The sequence below is a fragment of the Orcinus orca genome, chromosome 4 (genome assembly GCF_937001465.1).
Source record: "Orcinus orca chromosome 4, mOrcOrc1.1, whole genome shotgun sequence".
NCBI classification, from domain to species: Eukaryota; Metazoa; Chordata; class Mammalia; order Artiodactyla; family Delphinidae; genus Orcinus; species Orcinus orca.
In genome coordinates, this window is record NC_064562.1 from 38,081,577 (window position 1) to 38,098,554 (window position 16,978).

Here is a 16,978-nt window from a genome sequence, read left to right on the forward strand (position 1 = left end):
AGAGAGTATGATCATGGGAACCTCTTACTTTTCAAGTACTCTATCTTGGAGTACTTTCTTAAAAGGGCATCTAACAAAAAAATAATGATTTTGGTGTTTCCAGATCCTCTACTAGACCATCAGTGTCAGTGGAGAAATCAGATACATTTTCTGTATGTCAGTAAAGAGCAAATTAAAAACCATTTGGCTGGACTTCCCTGGTGGCGCAGTGGTTAAGAATCCTCCTGCAAGTGCAGGGGACACGGGTTCGAGCCCTGGTCCGGGAAGATCCCACATGCTGCGGAGCAACTAAGCCCGTGCGCCACAACTACTGAGCCCACATGTGATAACTACTGAAGCCCGTGCACCTAGAGCCCGTGCTCCGTGACAAGAGAAGTCACCGCAATGAGGAGACCGTGCACTGCAACGAAGAGTAGCCCCTGCTCACTGCAACTAGAGAAAAGCCAACTCGCAGCAACAAAGACCCAACACAGCCAAAAATAAATAAATAAATAAATAAATACCCCCCCCCCCCAAAGAACTACCCAGCTGAGCCCAGCCCAAATAAAAAAAACAAAAAAACAAAACCAACAAAAAAAACCCATTTGGCTATTCCAGAGGTGCTGTGGCAGAAAATATTTAATAATATGGTAGAAAGTTGACCGAGGATTTTTACAATCAGAGGCCTTTGTGTGTTCCAGCATCTTCCCATTAGGCAGAGGCCCAGTCTTTCCCTGTATTTGAGCAGTAAAAATGATCCCAGAACACATCTTTGGTACATTGGGTTGTTTTTATTTTGTTTCGGTTCCCCATGACCGTCTTTCTCCACACCCTGAATCACTTCAAATCAAGGTTGATGCTGAACTGGGCACATAGTTTGCTGTTTACATGATGTGAATGGGAGCTTGCCAAGATCCTGACTTTCCCCCACATATTCTGGGTCTTGCTTCCTCTTTATCTGGTTTAAAACTCTGACCACTGGGAAAAATTTTTGTTGATTTTTTTTTTTGTTTCTATTAAACAACAAAAGCAAGAGACAGTATTCATTTGGGAGAAGATATCAGTATCTTCAATAGTATCTCATTTGACATTAATATTAGCTCAGGTTGTCTAATGAAGAATGGGTAAATTTCATTTGGAGGAGAGAAGAACAGGGAGCAGAGCAGTCAAGAAGTCATTGGTGGTTGAAGGGGTGGTAGGGAGAGAGTGGTGGATGGTCAGGCAGGGCAGATCTCAGGCAAGAGGTTACCAGCGCGGGGCCTGCAAGGTTGTGTATAGAGGTGTTGGATGCTTATTGTCAGAATTTTCACTTATTTCACAAATTTGTCCTATCCACGAAAAACTCCACTACCCAATCCTTCTGGCAGAATCCTCCACTTGAGAGGAAAAGATACTGATCATGAAATAAGAAGACTTAGATTTGTGTTGAGCTTCATCAAATCTAACTCAGTCAAGTCACTTGACCACTTTGGACCTCAGGTTTCTTCTCTGTAAAGTGAGATTGGATTCGGTGGTCTCTAAGTCCTCTCTTTGTTCTAAAACCTTCTAGGTTCCAAGGCTTTTGGAGCAGTGATGGACTTTGCAAAAAGACTGTGATGTTTACCTGTGCCTCTTTTATTGGTTTGCCTTAGGTTGGAGCCATTGTTGGTGGGGTCCTCCTTTTGGTGGTTGCAGTTGCTGGTGTGGTGCTGGCGAAAGGATCTTGGAATTCAGATATCATTCTTCTGACCATCAGCTTCATCTTTCCTTTGATTGGCCATGTCACAGGCTTTCTCCTGGCACTTCTTACCCACCAATCTTGGCAGAGGTACAGTTAAATTATCCATAAACTTTTATAAGGAGGACAAATTAAACACACTGCCATTGACAGGCTTTGCTGCCTGGCTATGTCTGGAAGCACAAAGAGTTTTGACTTACAAGGTGGGTGGTGTTGTCCACTTGGGGAACATTTAGGGTGGTAACCAAGTACTTGGTGAGGCTCTGCCAAGGGTATCTCATTTCCTTCTTACTACAAGTCTGAGGGGCAGATACTCTGGGTATCTCATTCTACATTCTACAGATGAGCAAACCCTTCAGGGAGCTTAAGTAACCTGACCAAGGTCATAGAGCCAGAATGTGGTGGACTTAAGATTTGGGCCTTAGGTCAGTACAGTCATATCCGCAGGGCATTGGTTCCAGAGCCCCCTGCAGATACCAGAATCCAAGGATGCTCAACTCCCTATTATAAAATGGCATAGTATTTGCATATAACCTATGTACATCCTCCATATACTTTAAATCATCTCTAGATTACTTATAATACCTAATGTAATGCTATATAAACAATTGCCTGCATGGCAAATCTAAGTTTTGCTTTTTCGAACCTTGTAGAATTTTTCTTTTCCCAAATATTTTTGATCCGAGGTTGGTTGAATCAGTGGATATAGAACCTGCAGATACAGAGGGACGACTGTAATTAGGAACACGGACAGTTGAGGAGTTGAAATATAATTGGATCTGGAGAGAAGGTATTCCTATGGCAAAGTGTAGTCAGCAATCCTGTTTTTTCCACACCTGATGGCTTGAGAAAGATCAGGACTGAGATGCTGCATTTGCCTTGTGAATGGTCCAGGTGTGAGGTTCAGCTGTGTCACTTAATCTTGTCAGGTTATGGACAGGGCTCTGAAAGAAGTGAGGGTGGTCTGGAGAAACTGTAGTGTGCAACAGGGTGACTAGAAATAAAATAAGAGCCACTGAATTTGCCCTGTACTAGTGACGATATTTTCACTCCCACATTCCACACCCTTGTTACCTCCACATCCCAGTCCAGTCTGCAAAGAGAAGCCGGTTTATCAAACGTCTCTTTCCTCTCTTCTGCCATCTGTAAAAGCCTCAAGATGCCCTTTGTATTCAATAAATTGGAGAGGATGAAACTGCCTAACCCAGCCTCCAAGGTCCTGCCTAGGTTTTCCTTCTTCTCCCCCCTGCCTTTTCTTTTTCAAGTGAGGTTTATTTTTCTTTTCTCTTCTGTTCTTTTCTTTTTTTTTGTAATTAGAAAATGAATAAAATATAGAAAAGGAGAAAGTAGAAAAAACTTATTACTAAACCATTTCACCAAAGAAACCGTTTTAGACATTTTGTTTTCATGTAGGGTTTTTATGTTTATTTTCAAGTGTTTATACTGTTTTGTGTCTGACTCAACTTTCCATTCTCATCTCCTTCAATCCTCCACTCCCTGCAGGTTGGCTTAGAGCATAAGCAATGCTTACTGAATAGGCCAAGCTCATACGTGTCCCCAGAACTTTAATTTCAATCACTTCCCCACATTAAATGCCTCTTTCACTCTTTCCATTCTTTAGTTTCACCCTTCCTCTGTGAAGCCTTCTCTAACCATTTATGACACTTTTCTGAATTTCTACAGTATTTCCCTGACCTTCGATCATACTTTGTCTTGTGCTGTTTCTATGTGTATATCTTGTCTTTTCACCCAGATTCTCAGGGCAGGGTTCATAGGGCCCTATTCAGAGGTGCCTCTCAAGAGGCCACCTACAGAGTAGGCACTCAGCAAATAATTATTGAATGGATAAACATTTTTAGTGGTCTCAGCTCATAGCTTGCACTTATCGCTATACGTAAAATTTAAAAATAGTCCTTATTGCTAGTATGTAAAATTTTTCCATTGGTAGTTGCAGGACGATTTCCTTAGAAACTGGAGCTCAGAATATTCAGATGTGCATCACCATGCTGCACCTATCTTTCACTGCCGAGCAATTAGTCCAGATGCTTAGCTTCCCATTGGCCTATGGACTCTTCCAGCTGTTGGATGGGATTCTCATTGTTGCAGGTAGGTAAAGCCCCCATTGAGTGGACTTGACTGAAAATTGTTCACCCAGCTTACTAACTCCTTTTTCAATCTGAATATACATGTGCTGCCCTTATGATACATTTTTAGCCTGACATTTCTGGGGAAAATAAAATGTATAAACAAGATCTTTTGCCACAAGTGGAAGTTTCACAGAAAAATATTTTTAAAAGCCTGTGAAAGTGAGCTTATAATTATAAACAATCTTCACAAAAACAATGCACTATCAGAACTCTCCATGAACAATTATTTATCTCAAAAATACATTTGTCATGTTTTATTAACAGCCTTGTAAGTCTTCCAAATGTTATTTCACAGTACTTATGTGACTAAGAATTGTGCTGAATGTCTGTGAAATGTTTTTTAACTATGAAATATAATACATACAGATATTTAAAAATATATATGCTTATCTATCCCTACAGCCAAAACCACATCATTTTGCAGGCAGTCATTATGTAGGTTCACAGAAGGTAAATTTAAAATATATAGATTGATAGATATGTACACAAACATACGTATATTTTAATCTTGGCCATTGTAAATTTTTTATTGTCACAGAACGTAAGGCTCAATGATTACTGATATAACTAATTATATACTGATTACAGACAATTAATATAAGGAACACTTGGGGTTTAATTTTCCCACAAGATAAAGTCTAGCAGAATAAAACTCCTGGTCTTAAATCCAGGTTCTAATTTCTTCTCATGGTGAGACTGTAATGGAAGGAGTATGCTTGGCCCATTCCTAGCTACCTCCCAGCACCCGGGGGGGCACCTGACCCATATTAAGCCCTCCAAGGAGTTGCTGACTGACTGGATGGATGGATGGACAGACGGACAGATGGACGGACAAGCTGTCAGCCACCTGATGAATGTCTCAATCACAATAGGTCCATTCCAGACAGAAATAGCCATCTTGATACACTGAATTATTTTGCTCTGTAGTTTTTTCTTTTCCCCTTCTTTTTCCTGTGTGTTTATACATATATGATCCAAAGCAAACAAACCCCCAAAGTATTGACAAGTGCACAATGTCACCAAATTATAGTCTTTGCTAAAGTGATTTTTAATACTGGTATGTTTTAACACCTAGCATATAAGATGTACAAGAGGACACTGAAGATCAAACACAGAATAAAGAACCCCGCTTTAAGGGTAGAAGCCCGCTTTAAGAAGAAATCCACTTCTCCCAAAGAGACCAGTGCTTTCTTGGAGGTGAATGAAGAAGGTGCTCTAACTCCTGGGCCATCAGGGCCCATGGATCTCCACAGGGCTGTCATGCCAACTGGCCAGATCTCATGTGCCAAGTAGGGGTTTGCTGGCTTGACTGGTCCCTGTCTTCCTCAGTGGCCAGTAAAGACAGTGCAGAGCTGATGAGTGAATCTCGTTGGCAGGGCTTATGGGAATGTTTGCGTGTCAGATGTCAACATATTTATATTTCTGTGTGGACTGTGATTTGTCATAGGATCCCCTTTTGAGAATATGCTCTGCCTATTTCAGGTTCTTTGGGGGTTTACACAACAGATTTATTAGCTACTTTGTGTGTTCTTGTCTTCCCATACAGTGAAGAGTGATCCCCATTGTTATGTGAAGTCATCAAGCTGTGAATTTTAACCTCACAAGAGTTAGAACTCTGTGTAGAGGAGATGTCACCTCATACTGCAGGGCAAGGACAGAGTCTGGACCCACTTGACTTCTCGACTTTGGGCAAGTCCTTTAGGGCATTGGGGAGGAAGCATACAGCTCTTATAAAAATGGGGTCTTTTCTCAAATGATTGTTTTTTTTAAGGGCTTGAAAATCTTTTTAGATTTATAGATGTAATCACGAGCCTCGAGGGAACTTAATGAACACTTGAAGTTAATATTTTTACTCCCTAGAGATAGACACAATGTATATTCTTCTAATATACATTTATGCATTATGTCATTTTAAAAACATTGAGGGCTTCCCTGGTGGTGCAGTGGTTGGGAGTCCGCCTGCCGATGCAGGGGACGCGGGTTCGTGCCCCGGTCCGGGAGGATCCCCCATGCCGCGGAGCGGCTGGGCCTGTGGGCCTTGGCCGCTGGGCCTGTGCGTCCGGAGCTTGTGCTCCACGGCGGGAGAGGCCGCGGCAGTGAGAGGCCCGTGTACCGCAAAAAAAACCAAAAACAAACAAAAAACAAAAAACATTGAGATCATTCCACATATACTGTTTCATAAGTCACTTCATGAAATATTGTGGAGCATCTTTACATGGCAGTCTATGTTGACCTACCTCACTCCTTAGAACAGTGGCTTTACAGAAGTATTCCAGTGCATGAAAGGTCTATAATTTATTTAACCATCCCTTAGTCATGGACATTTAGATAGCTTTCAACTTGGTGTTACGGTGCCGCTACAGACACTTGTGCCTTCATGCAAGTGTTTCTGTAGGATCATTTTCTAGACTTGAAAATGTGCAACCAGGCTGATGGCACATTAAAATGTTGGGCAGTGAGCTCTCTGGCAACACTGTTCAGCAGTGCCTGAGAGTGTCTGGTTTTTCCACAGCCACACCAGTCTTAAGAATGATCATTCTGCTTTGTGAAAATACCTCATTTAAAGTTGCATTGTTAAAATTATACAATGAAGTGAAGCAGAGTATTTTTCATGGATGCTTGCTTGTTCATGTACTTTGCCTGCTTTTTTTTTTTTTTTTTTAAAGAAATGGCCTTTGATTGATTAATTAGTTAATTAATTTTTTGGCTGCCTTGGGTCTTCATTGCTGCGTGCGGGCTTTCTCTAGTTGCGGCGAGCAGGGGCTGCTCTTCCTTATGGTGTGTGAGCTTCTCATGGCGGTGGCTTCTCTTGTTGCAGAGCACGGGCTCTAGGGCGCATGGGTTTCAGTAGTTGTGGCTCGTGGGCTCAGTAGTTGTGGCTCGTGGCTCTAGAGCACAGGCTCAGTAGTTGTGGCACATGGGCTTAGTTGCTCCATGGCATGTGGGATCTTCCCAGACCAGGGCTCAAACCCATGTCCCCTGCATTGGCAGGCAGATTCTTAACCACTGTGCTACCAGGGAAGTCCCTTTGTCTGCTTTTCTATTGCAGTTTTTCCTTTTTAACTGATAAAACAGACAGTGACCCTTTGTTCTATGTTTTGTCAATATATTACCTACTTGTTTGTCTTTTTATTTTTGTATAATTTCTTTTGCTGTACGGAAGTTTTATATTTTTTATATATACCACTTTATTAGTCTTTTAAAAAATGTTTTTTGACCTTAATATCTGTCAAATGTTAGACTATTTATACTTTTGTGTGGATTGTGAATTAGAAAAGGACCCACCCCTCTTTGAGAATGTATTTGGCCCCTTTTCAGGGAGTTCTTTTTTGGGGTTAATACACATACTTACTAGCTGCTGTGTATACTGTCAGTAGATAAAACCCATCCTCCTTCTCTATTCTGACATTATTAAAAATATGTCCCATATATTTCTCTATAACTTTGGACTAAATATGTACATGTTTATTCCATTTTGAATTTATTTTTCTCTATGGCGTGTTAAGAATCTAATTGTCCTAACATCATACATTGAATGATTCATCTTTTCTCTACTGATATGAAATGCCACCTTCATCACATAACTTCCTATATAATGTGTTTTTGTTGGACTCCATTTGGTTCCATTTTTTCTATTTGTAAATTTTGGAGTGTGAGAAAGTGTATTGTCTGAGATTTAGTGCTTTACAATTTTATTTTGTAAGTATACTCAAGAACTTGTGGGTTATATATATAATGACAATGATTATTATGGTATTTTCACAAGTAAGGACATCTTTGTGGTAGTACACAAAGAGCCCCATTGGGTGTCACAAGTATATTTATATGGAAAAGAAGTACACACATGTGTGACATGATTGTTAATTCTCAACTGCTGCAGTGAACATAGTAGAATTATATGTTCAGAGAGCCCCAGTTCTAAAATAAGCATTACCATGAGTGAGTTTTAAAGGATCCACAAAAAAGGAATTTCTAAATTGTTCCTCTACACAGGCACCTAACATAAAATGGTAAATTCCAGTGTTCCATTCTGAAGTATTAACTGCATGGTCAGTATTTACCACAATCAGGACAGGTCTGGAGAGAAGTCTACCAAAAGCCATCCATTAAGACAGAAACAACACAAATCAATGTAAGGGTTTGAAAGTAGTCACATTGGAAGACTGCCATTTCCAGAGATGGTATGTAAACATGTTACTGAGAAGAACTAGAAATAGTCAAGTTGTCCAGGAGGCCACACATTATCTTTAAAGAGAAGAATGTAACTAAACAAAAGCTCTAACTGAATAAATTGTATTCTAACTGATCTCAATAATCATGCATTCATAAAAGCAGGGCCTATGTGAAGCTCAGAAGGGGGGGCCAGAGAAATAATGTTAAGCAGAATGAGTCCAGCTCTGTGTCTGGAAAAGAGCCAGGTGGATATTTGAGGTAGCAGAGTGTAAAGAACACGGTCTTTGCCAGGGCTACTTGTTGTGATCCACTTGAGCTAGGACGCTTCAGGACTTGTGTGTTGAAGCCAGGTAGTCCTAGAATTGAATCCCAGCTCTGTTATTTGGACAACGTTGAGCAAGTGAGAATCCCCCTGAACTTCAGTTTCCTTTCTTAAAAAGGATGATATGCTGCCCACTAGCGGGTTGGAACCAGTCCTGCGATGCCCTGGGCTCTGCAGCCAGCTGCCCTGAGACCCTGCCCAGTCTACCAATGGGCTGGCACTGGTTTTGGCAGTCTCTAGGCTGTGCAGCCAACCACACTAGGACTTAACACTGCCCACCAGTGGGCCAGCAGCCACCGCACTAGGCAGGGCCTGGCAGGCAACCAGGCCAGCGCCAGCCTTGCCTAACAGCGTGCCCACTGTAGTCAGCCCTGGCATAGAAAAAGGGCCCATGCAGCCAACACAGGGGGAACCCGTAGAGCATATAGCTCTGGTGAACAGAGAGGAGTGTGCTGCTCAGACCCATAGCATGTCTCCGACATAAGGGCACTTCTCTAAGATTGGGAAACATAACCAACCTACCTAATACATACAAATACATACAAACACAGAGAATTAGGCAAAATGGAGAGACAAAGAAATATGTTCCAAATGAGGAACAAGACAAAATCCCAGAAAAACTAAGTGGAGATAAGCAATGTACCCAATAAAGTTTAAGGTAACGATCATAAAGATGCTCAACAAACTCAAAAGAAAAATGGATGAACACAGTGAGAAGTTTAACAAAGAGCTAGAAAATACAAAGAACCAAACAGAGCTGAAGAGTACGAGAAAAGAAATAAAAAAAATACTAGAAGGAATCAACAGTAGATTAGATGATATGAAAGAATGGATCAGTGAACTGGAAGACAGCAGAGGAAATCACTTAAGCTGAGAAGGAAAAGAAAAACAAACAAACAAAAAAACAGTTTAAGAGACCTCCAGGACAACATCGAGCCTGCTAACATTCACATTATGGGGTCACAGAGGAAGAGAGAGAGAGAGAAAGGCGCAGAGAACATATTTGAAGACATAATAGCTGAAAATTTCCCTAAACTGGGAAGAAAAAAACAGGCATTCAGGCTTAGGAAGCACAGAGAGTCCCAAACAAGATCAACCTAAAGAGGTCCACATTAAGACACATTGTAAGTAAAATGACAGAAATTAAAGTGAGAATCTTAAAAACAGCAAGGGAAAAGCAATTAGTTATATACAAGGAAATTCCCATAAGACTGTCAGCTGACATTTTAGTAGACACTCTGCAGCCCAGAAGGGAGTGGCATGATATATTCAAAGTGATGGAGAAAACCTACAACCAAGAATACCCTACCCAGCAAGGCTATCATTCCGATTTGAAGGAGAGAGAAAGAGTTTTACAGAGAAGTTTTAAAAGCTAAGAGAGTTCAGCACAACTAAATCAGCTGTACAAGAAATGTTAAAGAGATGTCTCTAAGTGGAAAAGAAAAGGCCACAGCAGAAAGATGAAAATTACAAAAGGAAAAATCTCATTGGTAAAGGCAAATATACAGTAAAGGTAGTAGATCAACTACTTATAAAGCTAGTAGGAAAGTTAAAAGACAAAAGTATTAAAATCATCCATATCCAAAATAATTAGTTAAGGGATACACAAAACCAAAAGATGTGAAATATGATGTCAAACACATTAAATGTGGGGAGAGGGAGCAAATATGTAGGGCTGTTACAATGCATTTGAACTTGAGATCAACTTAAATTTATATGTATATATAGGTTTATATATATATGTGTGTACAGAGCTTGTTATATTTAAACCTCATGGTAATGAATGACAAAACAAAAAATCCAAAATAGATACACACACAAAAAAGATAAAGGAGTACAAACATTAAAGATAATCATCAAATTCTAAGGGAAGAGAACAAAAGAAGAAGAAAGGAACAAAAAAGAGCTTCAAAACAACCAGAAAACAATGAACAAAATGCCAGTAAGTATATACCTATTAATAATTACTTTAAATATAAATGGACTAAATGCTTCAATCAAAAGACATAAAGTGGCTGAATGGATTTAAAAAGAAAAAGACATATATATATGCTGCCTACAAGAGACCCACTTCAGATCAAAAGACACACATAGACTGAAAGCGAGGGGACTGAAAAGGTATTGCATGCAAATAGAAAACAAAAGAAAGTTGGGGTATCAATACTTATATCAGTCAAGATAGACTTTATTTTTATTTTTTAAATTTTCTTAATATCTTTATTGGAGTATAATTGCTTTACAATGGTGTGTTAGTTTCTGCTTTATAACAAAGTGAATCAGTTATACATATACATATGTTCCCATATCTCTTCCCTCTTGCATCTCCCTCCCTCCCACCCTCCCTATCCCACCCCTCTAGGTGGTCACAAAGCACAGAGCTGATCTCCCTGTGCTATGTGGCTGCTTCCCACTAGCTATCTATTTTACATTTGGTAGTGTATATATGTCCACGCCGCTCTCTCACTTTGTCACAGCTTACCCTTCCCCCTCCCTATATCCTCAAGTCCATTCTCTAGTAGGTGTGGGTCTTTATTCCCCTAGGGTCTTGCCCCTAGGTTCTTCATGACCTTCTTTTTTTCCCCTTAGATTCCATACATATGTGTTAGCATACGGTATTTCTTTTTCTCTTTCTGACTTACTTCACTCTGTATGACAGACTCTAGGTCCATCCACCTCACTACAAATAACTCAATTTTGTTTCTTTTTATGGCTGAGTAATATTCCATTGTATATATGTGCCACATCTTCTTTATCCATTCAACTGTTGATGGACAATTAGGTGGCTTCCATGTCCTGGCTATTGTAAATAGAGCTGCAATGAACATTTTGGTACATGACTCTTTTTGAATTATGGTATTCTCAGGGTATATGCCCAGTAGTGGGATTGCTGGGTCGTATGGTACTTCTGTTTTTAGTTTTTTAAGGAAAATCCATACTGTTTTCCATAGTGGCTGTATCAATTTACATTCCCACCAACAGTGCAAGAGTGTTCCCTTTTCTCCACACCCTCTCCAGCATTTATTGTTTCTAGATTTTTTGATGATGGCCATTCTGACTGGTGTGAGATGATATCTCATTGTAGTTTTGGTTTGCATTTCTCTAATGATTAATGATGTTGAGCATTCTTTCATGTTTTTGCTGGCAATCTGTATATCTTCTTTGGAGAAATGTCTATTTAGGTCTTCTGCCCATTTTTGGATTGGGTTTTTCTTTTGATATTGAGCTTCATGAGCTGCTTGTAAATTTTGGAGATTAATCCTTTGTCAGTTGCTTCATTTGCAAATATTTTCTCCCATTCTGAGGGTTGTCTTTTGGTCTTGTTTATGGTTTCCTTTGCTGTGCAAAAGCTTTGAAGTTTCATTAGGTCCCATTTGTTTATTTTTATTTCCATTTCTCTAGGAGGTGTGTCAAAAAGGATCTTGCTGTGATTTATGTCATAGAGTGTTCTGCCTATGTTTTCCTCTAAGAGTTTGATAGTGTCTGGCCTTACATTTAGGTCTTTAATCCATTTTTTTTAACATCTTTATTGGGGTATAATTGCTTTACAATGGTGTGTTAGTTTCTGCTTTATAACAAAGTGAATCAGTTATACATATACATATGTTCCCATATCTCTTCCCTCTTGCGTCTCCCTCCCTCCCACCCTCCCTATCCCACCCCTCCAGGCGGTCACAAAGCACTGAGCTGATATCCCTGTGCCATGCGGCTGCTTCCCACTAGCTATCTACCTTACGTTTGTTAGTGTATATATGTCCATGACTCTCTCTCGCCCTGTCACAACTCACCCTTCCCCCTCCCCATATCCTGAAGTCCGTTCTCCAGTAGGTCTGTGTCTTTATTCCTGTCTTACCCCTAGGTTCTTCATGACATTTTTTTCCCTTAAATTCTATATATATGTGTTAGCATATGGTACTTGTCTTTTTCTTTCTGACTTACTTCACTCTGTATGACAGACTCTAGGTCTATCCACCTCATTACAAATAGCTCAATTTTGTTTCTTTTTATGGCTGAGTAATATTCCATTGTATACATGTGCCACATCTTCTTTATCCATTCATCTGATGATGGGCACTTAGGTTGTTTCCATCTCCGGGCTATTGTAAATAGAGCTGCAATGAACATTTTGGTACACGACTCTTTTTGAATTCTGGTTTTCTCAGGGTATATGCCCAGTAGTGGGATTGCTGGGTCATATGGTAGTTCTATTTGTAGTTTTTTAAGGAACCTCCATACAGTTCTCCATAGTGGCTGAACCAATTCACATTCCCATGAGCAGTGCAAGAGTGTTCCCTTTTCTCCACACCCTCTCCAGCATTTATTGTTTCTAGATTTTTTGATGATGGCCATTCTGACCGGTGTGAGATGATATCTCACTGTAGTTTTGATTTGCATTTCTCTAATGATTAATGATGTTGAGCATGCTTTCATGTGTTTGTTGGCAGTCTGTATATCTTCTTTGGAGAAATGTCTATTTAGGTCTTCTGCCGATTTTTGGATTGGGTTGTTTGTTTTTTTGTCATTGAGCTGCATGAGCTGCTTGTATATTTTGGAGATTAATCCTTTGTCAGTTGCTTCATTTGCAAATATTTTCTCCCATTCTGAGGGTTGTCTTTTGGTGTTGTTTATGGTTTCCTTTGCTGTGCAAAAGCTTTGAAGTTTCATTAGGTCCCATTTGTTTATTTTTGTTTTTATTTCCATTTCTCTAGGAGGTGGGTCAGAAAGGATCTTGCTGTGATTTATGTCATAGAGTGTTCTGCCTATGTTTTCCTCTAAGTGTTTGATAGTTTCTGGCCTTACATTTAGGTCTGTAATCCATTTTGAGCTTATTTTTGTGTATGGTGTTAGGGAGTGATCTAATCTCATACTTTTTCATGTATCTGTCCTGTTTTCCCAGCACCACTTATTGAAGAGGCTGTCCTTTCTCCACTGTACATTCCTGCCACCTTTATCAAAGATAAGGTGTCCATATGTGCGTGGGTTTATCTCTGGGCTTTCTATCCTGTTCCATTGATCTGTCTTTCTGTTTTTGTGCCAGTACCATACTGTCTTGATTACTGTAGCTTTGTAGTATAGTCTGAAGTCAGGGAGTCTGATTCCTCCAGCTCCGTTTTTCGTTCTCAAGATTGCTTTGGCTATTTGGGGTCTTTTGTGTTTCCATACAAATTGTGAAATTTTTTGTTCTAGTTCTGTGAAAAATGCCAGTGGTAGTTTGATAGGGATTGCATTGAATCTGTAGATTGCTTTGGGTAGTAGAGTCATTTTCACAATGTTGATTCTTCCAATCCGAGAACATGGTATATCTCTCCACCTATTTGTATCATCTTTAATTTCTTTCATCAGTGTCTTATAATTTTCTGCATACAGGTCTTTTGTCTCCCTAGGTAGATTTATTCCTAGATATTTTATTCTTTTTGTTGCAATGGTAAATGGGAGTGTTTTCTTAATTTCACTTTCAGATTTTTCATCATTAGTTTATAAGAATGCCAGAGATTTCTGTGCATTAATTTTGTATCCTGCTACTTTACCAAATTCATTGATTAGCTCTAGTAGTTTTCTGGTAGCATCTTTAGGATTCTCTATGTATAGTATCATGTCATCTGCAAACAGTGACAGCTTTACTTCTTTTTTCCGATTTGGATTCCTTTTCTTTTTCTTCTCTGATTACTGTGGCTAAAACTTCCAAAACTATGTTGAATAAGAGTGGTGAGAAACAAAAGAAAGTTGGGGTACCAATACTTATATCAGACAAGATAGACTTTAAAACAAAGATTGTAACAAGAGACAAAGAAGGACATTACATAATGATAAAGGGATCAATCCCACAGGAAGATATAAAAATTGTAAGTATGTATGCACCCAACATAGGAGCACCTAAATACTTACAGCAAATATTAACAAACATTAAGGGAGAAATTGACAGTTACACAATAATAGTAGGGGACTTTAACACCTTACTTACCTCAATGGATAGATCATCCAGATGGAACATCAATAAGGAAACACTGGCTTTAAATGATGCATTAGACAAGATGGACTTAATAGATATTTATATAGAACATTCCATCCAAAGGCAGAATACAGTCTTTTCAAGGGCACATACACAGAACATTCTCTAGGATAGATCAAATGCTAGGCCACAAAACAAGTCTCAGTAAATTTAAGAAAACTGAAATCATATCAAATATCTTTTTTGACCACACTGCTATGAGACTAGAAATTAACTACAAGAAAAAAAAACAAAACCTGCAAAACCTACAAATGTGGACATTAAACAATGTGCTACTAAACAGCCAGTGGGTCACTGAAGAAATCAAAGAGGAAATGAAATAATACCTGGAGACAAGTGAAAATAACACAATGATCCAAAATCTTTTAGCAAAAGCAGTTCTAAGAGGGAAGTTTATGGTGATAAAAGCCTACCTCAGTAAACAAGTAAAATGTCAAGCAACCTAACCTCATTCCTAAAGGAAAAAAAAAAAAAAAAAAAAAAAAGACCAACATAACCCAAAGTTAGTAGGAGGAAGGAAGTAATAAAAATCAGAGCAGGGGCTTCCCTGGTGGCGCAGTGGTTGAGGGTCCGCCTGCCAATGCAGGGGACACGGGTTCGTGCCCCGGTCCGGGAAGAACCCACGTGCCGTGGAGCGGCTGGGCCTGTGGGCCATGGCCGCTGAGCCTGCGCGTCCAGAGCCTGTGCTCCACAACGGGAGAGGCCACAACAGTGAGAGGCCCGTGTACCGCCAAAAAAAAAAAAAAAAAAAAAGTCAAAAAAAAAAAAAATCAGAGCAGATATAAATGAAAGAGACTTAAAAAAATAGAAAAGTTCAATGAAACTAAAAGCTATTTCTTTGAAAGAATAAACAAAATTGATAAAGCTTTAGATTCATCAAGAAAAAAAGAGGGCCCAAATCAGAAATGAAAAAGAATTTACAACCAACACCACAGAAATACAAAGGATCATAAGTGGGAATTCCCTGGCAGTCGAGTGGTTAGGACTCTGCGCTTCCACTGCAGGGGGCACGAGTTCAATCCCTGGGTGGGGAACTAAGATCCCACATGCCGTGCAGTGTGGCAAAAAAAAAAAAAAAAAAAGGGGCTTCCTTGGTGGCTCAGTGGTTGAGAGTCCGCCTTCCGATGCAGGGGACATGGGTTTGTGCCCCAGTCTGGGAAGATCCCACATGCCATGGAGCGGCTGGGCCCATGAGCCTGCGCATCCGGAGCCTGTGCTCTGCAACGGGAGAGGCCACAGCAGTGAGGGGCCCGCATACCGCAAAAAAAAAAAAAAAAAAAAAAGGATCATAAGAGATTACTAAGAATAATTACACATCAATAAAATGGACAACCTAGAAGAAACTGATAAAGCCCTAGAAATGCACAATATCTCAAGACTGAATCAGGAAAAAATAGAAAATATGAACAGCTCAATTATCTAAATTATCTCAATTATCAATGAAATTGAATCAGTATTTTAAAAATCCCAACAAACAAAAGTCCAGAGCCAGACAGCTTCACAGGTGAGTTCTACTAAACATTTAAAGAAGAGTTAAGGGACTTCCCTGGTGGCACAGTGGTTAAGACTCCACGCTCCCAATGCAGGGGGCCTAGGTTTGATCCCTGGTCAGAGAACTAGATCCCACATGCATGCTGCAACTAAGAGTTTGCATGCCACAACTAAGGAGCCCACATGCCACAACTAAGCCCTGGTGCAACCAAATAAATAAATAAATAAATATTAAAAAAAAAAAAAAAAGAAGAGTTAACACCTATCCTTCTCAAACTCGTCCAAAAAATTACAGAGGAAGGAACACTTCTGAACTCATTCTATAAGGCCAGTGTCCCCTTGTACTAAAACCAGACAAAGATACGCCCCCTCCACACACGTACAAACACAAACATTACAGGCCACTATTACGGATGACCATAAATGCAAAAATCCTCAACCAAATTCAACAGTACATTAAAGCATCATACACCATGATCAAGTGGGATTTATTCCAGAGATGCAAGGATGGTTCAATATCCACAAATCAGTCAATGTGATACACCACATTAACAAACTGAAGAATAAAAATCATATTATCATTTCAATAGATGCAGAAAAAGCTTTTGACAAAATTCAACATCCATTTATGATAAAAACTCTCCAGAAAGTGGGTATAGAGGGAACATACCTCAACATCATAAAGGCCATATATGACAAGCACATGGCTATCATCATACTCAATGGTAAAAAGCTGAAAGTATTTCCTCTAAGATCAGGAACAAGACAAGGATGCCCACTCTTGCCACTTTCATTCAACATAGTATTGGAAGTCCTAGTCATAAAAATCAGACAAGAAAAAGAAATAAAAGAAATCCAACTTGGAAAGGAAGAAGTAAAACTGTCACTGTTTGCTGATAACATGATACTATACATAGAAAATCCTAAAGACAACACCAGAAAACAACTGGTGTTTCTAGAACTAGAGCTCATCAATGAATTCAGTAAAGTTACAGGATACAAAATTAATATATAGAAATCTGTTGTGTTTCTATACGCCAACAACAAACTATCAGAAGCAGAAATTAAGAAAATAATTCCATTGACAATCACATCAAAAAAGAATAAAATACTTAGGTACAGGGCTTCCCTGGTGGCGCAGT

The 16,978-nt window shown here is 39.5% G+C and overlaps 1 protein-coding gene across 4 annotated transcripts in view; it reads left to right on the forward strand.

Annotated features, from left to right (window-relative positions):
* SLC10A6 (solute carrier family 10 member 6) overlaps positions 1-16,978 on the forward strand; it is a 33,829-nt gene that overhangs the window by 13,999 nt on the left and 2,852 nt on the right. The window contains exons 4-7 of one of the 4 annotated variants that reach the window (XM_033413410.2): positions 1,611-1,786; positions 3,645-3,802; positions 4,919-5,040; positions 5,390-7,285. In XM_033413410.2, the coding sequence (XP_033269301.1) occupies positions 1,611-1,786; positions 3,645-3,802; positions 4,919-5,040; positions 5,390-5,392 (459 nt within the window). In that variant the 3' untranslated portion in view covers positions 5,393-7,285. Of the gene's footprint in view, positions 1-1,610; positions 1,787-3,644; positions 3,803-4,918; positions 7,286-16,978 lie in introns of those variants that run through there. The other 3 variants (XR_004479209.2, XM_004283995.3, XM_033413411.2) reach the window with 3 other exon arrangements.